General features: G+C 36.9%; 1 protein-coding gene across 2 annotated transcripts in view; it reads left to right on the forward strand.

The window, feature by feature from the left end:
- SLC41A2 (solute carrier family 41 member 2) overlaps window positions 1-13161 on the forward strand; it is a 51970-nt gene that overhangs the window by 2296 nt on the left and 36513 nt on the right. For both annotated transcript variants that reach the window (XM_061371858.1, XM_061371857.1), the window contains exons 3-4: window positions 5652-6395; window positions 9095-9202. In XM_061371858.1, the coding sequence (XP_061227842.1) occupies window positions 5841-6395; window positions 9095-9202 (663 nt within the window). In that variant the 5' untranslated portion in view covers window positions 5652-5840. The remainder of the gene's footprint in view (window positions 1-5651; window positions 6396-9094; window positions 9203-13161) is intronic.

A 13161-nucleotide genomic window follows, 5' to 3' on the forward strand; every position in this document is an offset into this window, starting at 1 on the left:
CAGCAATGTAAATGATTAGCCACAACTGAGATAAGGATGTCAGTGTGATACCGGGAATTGTATGTATACAACACACAGTAGCGGGAAGAAGCGTGCAGATCCCTGTATCACCCTTTTAAATTTTAAAATAAGCCCCCCCCCAAACCTCACTTTTCAAACTTTACAGAACCTCAGAACTGTTGAGATCAGAAGGGGTCTCAGGAAACTGTCTATTCAGCCACCTCTACTCAGTGTAGGATGAAGCAGAGCAGGTTGCCGAAGGCCGTGTCCAGTTGGGTTTCAAATACTGCCGAGGATGGAGTCACAGTAACCTGTTTGAGCCAGTATTGAAGCACGCTTACAGCAAAATAAATAAATGCATAATTAAAAAGCACGTTTCTCTATGTTTAAATGTAATTTCCTGCTTCAGTTTGTGCTCACTGCCTCTCATCCTTTCATTGAAGAGGGTCTGGCTTCATCTTTGAAGACAGAAAAAGAGTCTCTGAAGTCAGAAAAGAATCCAGCTTAATCTTTGCTTATTATGACAAAATATTAAAGCTCAGTATTTCATTAATGTCTCATATTACTTTCCTGAATCCCTTTCCAAGGATTGTTCTTGTACTGAGAGATGTTCTTCAGGCAAGCATGTTTAAGCTATTGTATTTCATTATGGACTACCTAGCAGTGCAGCATACAGATTATTATTGCTTTAAAAGATTACCTGTAAAAAATATTTGTAGCTTTTAGGAAAAAATGGGATTTGACTATGGTGTGGTGCGCTTTGGATCCCGTGAAAGCACGCAGGATTATTGACATAGGTGTTATCTTTTGATTTTGTTAGCCAAATGGGAAGAAATCAGAAGTTTAATATTCCTGGACCTAGACGTTGATAAATATTTGGTTTAGCCTGCCGTATCATTGACCTTACGAGTTTCATACCCAATTTTTTCCCCTCCCCCTTTTTTGAGGGTTCTTAAAAAAAAATAAATAAGGTGGTTTAATTACTAACTCTTTTTATGCTCTAAATAAATTATCAGCAGTCTGAACACTGTATGATCAAATATAGCTTTAGAATCCAGTCCTGGAATCGTTCTAATTGTAGATATTCTTTAAACCCTGGGAAAGTTAAAAAGTACAGAAGCATCATCTTCTTCCCATGCTCTTGCCGACATTGCTTCAGACACATCCACAATTCAGTTCTCAATTTGTTTGGTAGTAATGAAGACTGTTCTTGCTGCTGCTTCCTGAACAGTTGCATTTTCTTTGTCGTGTTCATCTTTCTTAGATGAATCAAGACCAACGAAGCCAACCAAAGGTGATGGATGGAAAAACGTGATAATGATCAGGTGTTCAGTTTTATAGCTGAAGCATCTGAGGTTTTTTCTAAAGCAGTTATCCATTTCCAAAAGTCAGCATCTCTTTCAGCTCATGGTTCTGTTTTCCACAACATCTGCTATTGTCTGTCTCTTTCACACATTGTATATATTGTCTCCATGTGTATTTTTTAAACTGCTGCGTACATCAGTTGTGTAAATCATTATGGGTAAAATTAGTTTGTTATTTGTTGCATTGCTAAGTGTCTTAGTTCTCAGGAACACATCTTTGCAGGACTGTTTGTTTATGCGTGTGCGTGCTTGCAGAATTGAGAGAGAGAGGTGAATAATACACAGTAATTGTTTAGTGATATAAAATGCATTAAGGAAAAGAAACTATTAAAAGTAGTTACTTAGACAACAGTAAAGAAATCTGGGCATAGCTTGTTATTTTGTTTGTAGGGACAAGATGTCTTTCACTTCATATATAACATGCCAGGTATGATAAATTTGAGGCTGCTTCTTGGCTTCTCAAAAGATCTTTGTCCCTTTTCCTCTTTTTTAGTACTTCATCTTTCTCTGTAATCTCCTGGTTGTACAGCAGGAAACTAGATTCATTTATCTTCCTACAGAATCTAGGAATGGGATTTCTGAGATTTTTACTGCCTTTTCTTCATATGAGTTACTCAAGTAACTCAAGAGTTTGGTTCTTTAGCTGGCCATATCTTTTCTAGACAACACAATAAAATCAGCATTGTTCTTGTCAGTGACAAAGCTTCCTAGGAAGTTCTTGTCCCTGAGATCATACTGTTCCTTAGATGGTTTGCTGCATTCTGTAGGTAGACTCCCCTCCCTTCCGCCCCCCCCCCGCAATCCCCCCCACCCCAAGTACAGCAATATTAGAATCCTGTAACTCAGGATTGTTGCATCAGATGACATTTGGAAAATTATCTTTGTTGGAACAGGGTTTTAGAAATGAATAGTTACATTCAGAAGGCTTCATAGTTATCTCGTCTCTATGCTCTGAAGAAGTAATTATTTTTCACTGTATAATGTAGTTTTCAATTTCTCTTCTTAAATTCTCATTTTTCAGCATTTATCATTAGCTCACTTTTTGTCATTCCAAGTCTTTTTGGTAGGAAAAACCTAAATGGCTGTCATCCAAACTGCTTTGTACTATTTCAACGGTTAGCTGTCCATGCCAGCCTCATCCTCCCTCTGTAACTTGCTAGTTGACTGGATCATTTTTCTGTTGTTCTTTTTTTTCCCCTTTTATTTGTTAACACTTTTTCATATTAAATGAAACCACATCTTCCCAAAAGATTTGGTTCTTAAAAAAAATAAAGTAGTAAAAATGTAAAAGGAGAAAAATCCATATGTTAGAGAGATATGCATCATTAACCCAAATATTTTTGGCCAGAGTTCCAGACCAGTGAGTAATTTCCATGAGTCACTGGTCTAGCACTCTGGTGATGTGACTGGAGGACATGTTGGGGAAACCACAATGAGAGCCAGACTCTGCCTTGTTAAAGCTATTGGAAAATGTTCTCAATGTATTTCCCTGCAAGTGAAATAAAATCCTTCATTTGTTACTCCTCTCATAAAAAAAAAATAACACTACCCCCCCCCCCCCAAAAAAAAAAAAAAGCAGTTGAGGATGCTGTGAGTCTCACTGCGTGTCTTTCATCATGGACACTTTTATGTCTTAATTCTACACCCCATACTTGAAGTCCATCATGAAGTTTCTATAATCTGAATGTTTCTTGTGACCAACTGAAGCTCAGTCAGCAGATGTACAGCTTTTTCCTCTGCAAGCGTCCTAAGTAGTGTGTCACTTCCTATTGTCATAAATCATTTGGCAGCCTTCTGCACCCTAGGCTATACCCTTCCTGAAAGCTGAGTTTTCCTCAGCTTCCATGAACTTCTTTTCCATTCATCTTAATCCTTCAGTCCTATAAAGCCCTTTGCTTTTGTCTTGGAAGTTGATAATAGTTAGGTTGATAATTTAATGATTCTTCTGAGTTTCTTGTTTTTATGTACCATTTCTTTTCTTTTACATAGATAATGCCACTGTTGGGTCAGGAAGAAACAAAATTGCCTCGCTGTTCTGTCTTTCTGTAGCACTTAACGGACCACCATTTTGGCCTGTGGTTAGAGCTCCTCTGGAATAGCAGCAAAAATTGTTTTGTTATTCCTAATTAAAGTGTGTGGAAACCAGAACTGAAGCCTAGGAGGTTTTGTGCACGTACGCTAAAAGGTTCAACATAGCACAATCTGTTACAGAGCAGCAAAAGATACTGCAGGAATCTTGGTTAGTTAAATTCCTCTGTCGGTCTTGTGGAAAAATATGCTTTTTCTTGCAAAACTTGACTTCTTTCTCAGTGAAGCAATAAACTCCATTGTAACATTAAAAACATTTGTTTCTTGGTCAGAGGTCCCTTGGATAAAGCAATTGGTAGATGGAAATCTTCATACTGTGTCTGAGTTATCTCCTCACTCGAAAAAACCAAACCAGGTAATTCTGTGAGCAGCAGGACTTTTAAAGTTGACTTGCCATATATATCTGAGTGAATTATCTTGACCAATATTTGAAGATGTCTTACAGCAATGACACAAATCCGATTCTCTTACAAGGCTGTTAGTTACTAAAAGCTTTGATGTCTCTACTCTCTGTCAAATCTATCTCAAATATATCCATAAATCCAACCCTAAACTATTCTATGATTCTGTGACTTAAAAATACTGAAACAGAGGGAGGAAAAGTATAGGGATCACAACATAAACTGTATGATCTTAGGAGCCCAATTTTCTTAGGAAGCATAGATTTGAAATCCTCCAAGCCTGAAATATTTTTATTTCCTCCAGTCTGTAAAAATATGCTTCGCAGCTTTGCACAGATACAGTGTCTTGAGCTTGTGGAATTGTGTTATACCATATCGTGCTGGTGTAGTCTGCCTGACCTTTGTTTCTGTGTTTATGCCAATCATTTACTTGTATTCATGGAGTCTAGTAATAAATACCAAAGTTAGCAAAGCTTCAAGTAAAATTAAGACTGTTAGTTTTTAAGTTACCATAACTGTTATCACGCTATGAAAACTGAAAGTTTCTATTGGAAGGTAAAGTGTCTTCTGATGGAGATGTCAGATGACGTGAGACTGCCAATATATCATCGTTACATTTTCTACCACAATGGCAATTCCAGAGTAGAAACAAATGCTCATTAAATGACATGAAACGTAAAAGAGAAAAGATCATATCTGTGTGATTTGCAGAAAGCAAACCAAACTGACCACATCTAGTGCTAATATTGATCTAATAATTATATTTTAGTGTTTACTAGACCTCATAATAACCAATCTTTCAGGAAATAACTGCAACCTACACCTCATACAAAATTGAATTAAACTAAGATTTTTAAACACCTCTATTGTAATTATCTTGAGTCCTAACCCTTTTCTAGTTTTAATTAAATTATAATATGCCATATTTATGAATACCGTACTGTGGGTTCATTTTTATATTAGACTAATTTAAGCTATTTTAGACTAATTGGTCTGAATTTCATTACTGTCTTCTCTCCTTGATGTAACATTTAAAAAAAATTGTCCAGTTTTATTATGTATATAGTAGCTCTTTATATATAATAACATACATACATACATACATACATAATTTGTATGTTTGCTTCAGAGAAAAGTCAGTTGTTAGGATTTTAAACTGTCATGCTTTTGAACTGTACATACCAATATTGGTTTGCATCTTTTCATGGGGATGGAGGGCAGGGACTGTCAACATATGAGACCTTTGACATCCAGGATATTGCTTTGGATTTATCACCTCTGATAGTAATTTTAAACTAGTATGCCTTTTTCCTTTTTTTCTGGGCTTCTTGCCATTAGCATAGAGTGGGAGGAACAATAGCGGCCTCACAGTGCATCATGTGCATTTCATTTGTCCATACCCTTACGTTTTGCAGAAATACTTTTCTCTTGTGACCTACTGCCTTCAAGGCTGCTGCAAGTCTAGGGCTACACATGGTATCTGCCTCAAGACTTTGACTTAATGGGCTTCATGAAGGAAAAAGCCAGGCCCTCATCAATTCACTTAAGTCCACACTGCTGTGTCTTTCTTTCACTTGGAAGAACACCAGTTTGTGAAATGTCCTCACCCACCAGCTTTCCCTTTTTACTTTTCATTTCTTCAGCTTAGGCAGTTAAACGTTGGAGGATATTGGCATTTCTACAAATAACTTTCTTTGGAAAGATACAGGGTGATCGGAAAAATTAAACCAGCATCTCATGTCTTGTGTAGAGTTAAAATATTATAAAGCCTGAATATATGCTTCTTACTTTTTTGCAGATCCAATCTTGCTTATGGAATTGCTGAAGATCTGAGATCAATGAAAAAGCATCTTTGCATGCAGAAAAGGATCCTTTTGGCTTTTTTGTTTTAAAGTCATCAAGCATGGCACTTGGTGACTCATCTACAAGATTTCTTCACTGACATCTGAAGAACAAAGTGCTTTTCAACCTGTACTTCTGTAGCACTATGACTAACTGTAAAGGCAGATCTACCATCTCCAAAACAAACCACAAAGTTCATGACAGAGAACGTTTTGTAAACTGGACCATAAACCTTAATACAATTCAGTCTGATAAGTTTTTGAAGCTCCTTTTGAGTATGGTTCCTGTTGTTTACCAAGTAAACCAGGATGAAAGACACAAGAAAGTGAATGGTGTCTGGCAAGATGGATTACAACCAGCAGGACACAATTTTAATGTTAGGTCTGAGCAACATACAGAATACCATCACTTCTCAGACCCAAGTTTTCATGGTAGCAATGGACACAGCCCATCTAGCTGTAGCCCTAAATATGATGATTTTACCAGTTACAATTACTGTGATGGAATGGGTACTTCAGAAACAGATGCCATGTTGCAGGAAGACAATCTATCTACTGACAGTAATGAAGATATCATTGTGGAAGGAAGTACAAAACAACCCAAAGAATCTAGTAGTATTATGGCATTACAGATACTTGTACCTTTTTTGCTAGCAGGATTTGGAACTGTTTCTGCTGGCATGGTTTTGGATATTGTACAGGTTGGTATTTGCTTTGGAAGATTTGTTTTAACAGGTAGTCTGTGATGTGTATAATTATAATACATGATACTGCAGATGTTTACAATATTGAGGAGTAATTAGGTCTGTGTATGGTTTTGCTGCTATGAACTCCCTTCTTCTAAATCACATCTTAGAAAGTTCCAGTGTTTGATTTGGAGCCGTTCAAGTCTTGGTAAGTATCGTTGCTTAGCCACAGTGAGCTGGTGAATAAAACCATTACCTTCTGCTTGAACTAAGGATAGAAATATGGTAATGGTTCAAAATTCTTTTGACACGAATAAATGTAAGCATAGTGGGAGCTGTAATTAACTGTGATGCTGCAATACATAGGAGTTTAAAAAGTTTGAAGAATATATTACAGTATCTCATCTTGAGTGCTTCAAGTCTATGCAATTTCTGTAATACTGTGTAGATTTGGTCCATGATAATGCATATGGTGTACAAAAATGTGCATTACATTTGCGTGTTATATGGAATTGGTATTAAGTGATTTACATTTGTTTTAAATATTCAGGTATAGGTAAGTGACTTTTTTGTATAACATTAGGTATACTGAAAGCTATTACAAACATCAGTGGTGTGAACAGGGCTGCAAAGTGATGTCCACCTTGAAATGCAATTGTAGTAGGTCCAGAGAAGCCAGATTATCTTGGTTTGTGGTAGCAGATTTAGCTGATGATGGTTATTCAGGGCTAAGATAAGATAGACCTTTCTCTCAATTTTAATTTTAATGAAGTTTAATATTTTTAAAACTTGTTTTGGAGTATGATATCAGTAAGACCCTACTGATATGGAACATTTTTAGGTCTGGTTTCTAGTTTAACACAGTTGTCAGCAGATTTTCTGTGGATTTAAAAGTAACAATTGGCTATGAGGTAATTCTCTGTGCAGTGATACTTGAAGAAAGTTCTGGAGACAGTAACAGTTAAGAAACGTTTATTGGACTAGCTTGTTTTCTTGCCTTCTCTTTGCCTTTTGAAGGCTCCATTTACTTTTAGTTTTTACCTAACTTGTTTTTTAGAAAACTGAAATTTCTTATAAATGCAAACCTCATGAATTCTCTCCTCCTGTATTCACAGAAAATTATTAAAAAATATGAAATAACCACGATATTCAAACTGAAAGACAATGGAGAAATTATCCTTTTGCTTCATTCAGCTTTAGGGTTTTATTTAGCTACATTTAAAGAGTTGGCAAAGTTAAAGATGGGTAAGAGGTGACTATCTTTGTGACTCAAAATCCTGAGAGAGCAGCAAGGAAGGCTTGAACTGAAATCAATTGCAGTGAAATGAACTTTTATACACCAAGAAAAAGGAAGATAAAAATTAACATGCAAACTTTACTGCTTCCTCGCACTGTTTTACACCAATCTCGTGCTTTGTTCATTTGCATATTACCAGCGTATTCTTCTTACAAATGCTTTGTTTGTACTTAGTTTATTAAAGATTTACTGTGTAACACAGCATAATGATCAAGGAAAAGAGGCAGTTGTGCTACTGCCACTACTGGCTTCAAACCAAATGTTTCACTTTCTCTGCCTTCCCCTTTTGGGAATGTGTTTGTATAGCTGGTTTTTGAGTTGGGCTGGGATATATCTTCATTCATCCTGTATTACTTTTAATCTTTATTGGTTTCCAGTCTAGCTCACCATGAATGAGAGAGATGTGACACAAAGGCAAGAATAAAGTGTCAGTACTACCTCTTTTCACTTAAAAAGTAACCATTAAACTGTGAAGTCAGTGAAGCAGGATTTTGCAATGTGACATAACATGTTTTGAAAATGAAAATTTGAAGCCAATAACACATGCTGAGCTTGTTGTTTACAAACCATTTCATGTCAGTTCTTTCCCAGTGGTAAATAGACACGTAACTTCACATATGGGTAATTTTCAGATTTTGTTCACATTTGAGAACTGAATCCTTTTATTTTAATTAAAATAATAATAGAATCATAGAATGGTTTGGGTTGGAAAGGACCTTAAGATCATCTAGTTCCAAGCCCTCTGCCATGGGCAGGGAAATAATAACTTAAATGATTGCAAACCCCTGAATACAAAGACAGTTTACAGTTTTGTTTAGCTGAAGTTGGTAATTGATTGCAAATTAAATACATGGATTGACATACAAAATATCACAGCATTTCGGTGCTGAGGAGTCAGCACACAAAAAATTAAAGATGAGCTTATGTTATAAAATCTGGCTTTTGGAAAACTGTATTCTTCTAAATTTTACTCTTAGAAGGAAAAGAATAAAGATCAGCTTTTTTCGCTTACAGGCTCTGTTCACTTCACAAATAATTCCTTGCGGGTTTTATGTTCCCTTCCTATTCAGAAGGGAAAAGATGAAAATACTGTAAATTAAGAGCAGAATTCAAGAGCAGTCGTAGTACCTGGTACTATTTTAAAGTCATCAAAAACCCCAACTTTTAATTAATGACATCTTAAGGCCAAATTTTGTATCCCTTCCTTTTGGTTTTCTCGTCTTTGAAGTAGTAATATGCAATCATGAATCTGTTTTATCTAAATAGGTAACAGTTCTGGCTTTAGACATTTAGGTCTAATATAAAAGATTGATTTCTTTATTTTAGAGGATTAAGTTATGAGTTACAGAAGTTTTTGAATATTTTGCAGATGGTCTAATTTCTTGATTTGGTGTTTCCCACTGTATCCTTTATACAGCACTGGGATGTGTTCAAGAATGTTACTGAAGTTTTTATCTTGGTTCCTGCACTTCTTGGTCTCAAAGGAAATTTGGAAATGACCTTGGCATCCCGACTGTCAACGGCTGTAAGTAACTTTCTGTTCTCTCTTCAGATATATGCTGTAAATATTTTGAAAGGAAAACAAACACATTTATAACACATAAACATAAGCATTTTATGTTTATGGCTTAATCTGTCTGTTGAGAGGGCTCTTTAAATCTGTTATTGAGTCGGCAAAGTTAAAAAGTTGACCCTCTTCTTTTTCCACACATCAAAATTTTACTTCTTCAAGTCTCCTCTGAGTCATCATTCAGAACACATGAAGTAGCTTTTTCACATTTACATGTGTGTTCTGAAAGGCTGATAGATCTCTTTGGCCTTGAGGGGCTTTGAATAGGCTAAGAAAATACAGACATTTTAAACACGTTTTTCTAAAGACAACTTGTGTGGCATCAAAATAAAGCATTGCTATCATTGCTATTCCAGACATCTGTTGGTCAAACTGTAAGAAACTCTTATATAGCTTTCTGTTTAAATAGTTTTACTCCTTTTTTTCTTGTGATGATTTTTCTGGGGGAGTCTGCTTATTTTTTGTGTGTCAACACTGTCACATAGCAGAAACGTTTTTTTTCTATGTCTTTTTTCTTATGAATTTGTCATAGTTCTTCTCTATGTCTCAGGGGATGTTCCATCCCTTAATTTTTCTAGCCCAAGCAAGCCAGATTACCTTAGCATATATCTTTTGGGTTTGTGTGAATGTTCTAATAACATGGCTAAACCATTTCTGGTACTGGAACTGTGTATCTCTGGAAGACAATGACTAATGCAGTGTTTCTCCTTCGTAAGATATTTTTTCCATACTTTAGCAAGGCCCCCACTCTCTTCCTGTTCCTGCCTGATTCAATCTTTCTAGAAAACGTTTGGTTGAAGGTGTATATATAACTCCAGATGAGACCTTACTATGGCTTTGTAGAATAGTACATCCTTATTTCTCTCAAAAGCTGCTCTAGAAACTTTGTAGGTTTGTATGTACTTATTTGCCTAGTAGTGTCAGACATAGACCTCACAGTCCCTTTGTGATTAATGATTGTGCCCTAGTATTTCTCCTTTTTGTGTTATTTCCAGCTGTCAATGCCATCTTCTGCAAGAAATATTATTAGTCCATAAGTGCATGACCTTGTATTTCTACTGTTGAATTTCATCTGTTTTCATTGCTGCAATCCTCAAGGACGTTCAGGTTTTGTACAATGACGATGCTTCGTATTGACAAGGTTTCTCAGTTTTCTGTCATTAATAAATGTCACTGCCACATTATATCGAGTTATTGTCCAAATGCACACTGTGATGGACATAGCCTTAGAAGTCCTATGGTTTGCTTGTGTCATACCCATTATAGAAATTGATTATTTTTGTCCCATATCCATTCCTTCATTCATAAGAATTGACATGTTCTGTTGTATCTTTATCAATGGCTGCCTTAGCTCTTCAATCTTGTTTTCTGTTTGATACTTTTCTGAGTATTCTTACAGTTTCTTAAGAGTATTTTGTGTTTAAACGTTACTGCCTTTACTATTAGGCAGATACTTTTGTTTTTTACCTTACTTTTTTTTGCTGTTGACCTGTTGCTCAATTTGTTCATGTCTGGTACAGTTTGTGGCCTGAGGATTGAAAGTGCTTGTGTTGCATAGTGAAAAAACCACCAAGTAAGATCTACCTTACTGAAGGCTTAAAAAAACAGGGCCAGAATCAGTTCCACCACTTCTGCTTCAGTTAATGGGATCTTTAATTCTTTGTCTCAATTGAGCTTATGACCTTTGCCAGATCATGACTCCAGAGCTGCTTCTCTGGGCCCGTCAGTGGTTGCTTTCCCCATCCTCACCAATACCATCTCATTTGTGAACCTCACAGGAAGGAAGCATTTTGAAAAGGGTCATGAATATTTTTTTTCTGCTCTGGGAATCCTGACTTCAGTTCTTATTACCCATCAACTGTTAGTTATCAAAGTCTCCCTCTCACAGACACAGGTAAAGGATACTGGAGTTTCCACAACACTGGCTGCATGTTCAGTGGTTGACTAAAAGTGGCATTGTGAGGTTCCAGCCACTCCTCTCAGTCCAAAATCATATTCTTAAGAGTATCCCAGTAACTGTGTGATAACATGATCTGCAGATGTCTTGAAGCCAAAAATCCTACCAAGACTGTGTTCTAAGAGGGCTTCGTCTGAGGAGTGTTACTTGTGCCATTTACCACTGTCATTATGTCTCACCAAGACATAAATCTATGAATGCGTCAGAGGTTTTTACTCAAGTGTGCCATGAAGGCTTCCTTTCACCCCTGTGCCAGAAATTGTTGTAAATCTGTCTTGGCCAAATCAGGTTAGCCAGCCCTGTTCATATCTTTTTACCATAAAGGTTAATTAACTGGCTAAGAATAGGTCAGTGACGTGTACATTTCTTCTCTGTGGCATGTGGGAGTTCCAGTTTCTTTCATTGCCCGAAGTCACAGTCACAGCACCACTGGCACCAAGCTACTTCCCAGCTTTGCTTCAACAAATGTGTGGGGTTTTCTTTGTTTTTGTTATTTGTTCTCTGATGCCTGTAATTTCCTGTATGACCTGGTTTCTGCAAGAATTGTGGCAGACCCTAGACTAAGTTACAAAGGTGATTGAAATACTTTCTGGGACTTAGTTGTATTGTAAGTTCATTGGAAATCCTTCACAGGGAGGCGGAGAGGCTTGTCATGGTTCAGTGAATGTTCTCCCTTTTCCCAGTGTTGGCTCTAATTTGTTCTAGTTGGTAAAGAGCTCATCAGGAAATGTTACAGAGCATGTGTATGTATATGTGCACAGCACAGTGGAGATTTAAGAGAACAATACGAAATAAGAACAGTACAGGTCAGTCATTATCAGCAATAAAAAAAAAGATTCTATCTTGCAAAGAACCTTCCAGTTTTCTCTTATGTGTCTTTTTTACATTCAACACCAGTTGCTGTGTGCACAGGTCTGTGAGCTGGATAGCCAGCCACCTCCCCTTTAGTGCTACTGCAAAGGCAAACAAAGACACTAGACCTCTGTAACGTTTCTAATCAGTAGTTAAAAAACAAACAAACAAACAAAAATCCTGTGGAAACCTACTACACGTTACATGCAGCTTCTTACAGGTGACAGCTCGGGGTTAATTGCCAGATACGAATTTGAACCCCAGGTCAGTTGCGTTGATTGCTCTGCTTCCTCCAGGTCTTACAAAGAGATGCTGTGTTATGCTGCTAACTGGAGAGTTTAATCAAAAAACTTACCACTAGACCTGCAATTTTTATGTCAGTTCTCCCATACCTTTATGAAATAGGTTATTCTGACCTTTGCATTCTTTGCATTGATTTCATTGACCCTTGCTCAACTTAGCCATCCAATCTTTGCTCCTGTCATCCTCATACCAGGTGAAAACAGAAAGGAGTGTTAATTCAGAACATATCTAAACAGCTATTTGGAGGCAATTGTATGATTAATGTTCCCTTCTCTGGCCTGAATTTGTACTAGGTGGCTCCCCACCAGATACTGTCTTTACAGTAAATTCAGGACTGTGCCCCTGTGAATAGCTTTACCTTTTGAGGAGGAAATTTCTAACACGAGTTCAGCATTGGAGCTAATTCTCACCCCTTTTGCCCAGTTAGCTTACAGTTGCATCTGAATTTGTAGACACATCTATGCTCTTGGGGCTGTGAGCTAATTATCTGTACTTCATTTTAATTATGTAGTCAGCCAAAAAGTAAAGCCTTGTTAGCAAGTTTCTGTTACCCATAACGCATCTGGTTTCAAGTGTCTGATTATCTTCATCTTGCTGCCCAGATTCCTGCTTGTAGCTGCTTCTTCCTGGTCACAACCATTAGTCCTTAAGTGCATGACACTGCATTTCTACTGTTGAATTTCCCATCCACTTTAGAATGAGTTTCATTGCAGGGGGAGTGGATTAGACGACTTTTAAAGGTCCATTCCAACCCAAACTTTTCTATGATTTCGCTAAATCTGTCTCAAGAATGTGTTTTTAA

Source organism: Neopsephotus bourkii, unplaced genomic scaffold (assembly GCF_033783945.1).
Source record: "Neopsephotus bourkii isolate Nb327-2 ecotype Australia unplaced genomic scaffold, CSIRO-AGI_Nbou_v1 NB_1589, whole genome shotgun sequence".
Lineage (NCBI taxonomy): Eukaryota > Metazoa > Chordata > Aves > Psittaciformes > Psittacidae > Neopsephotus > Neopsephotus bourkii.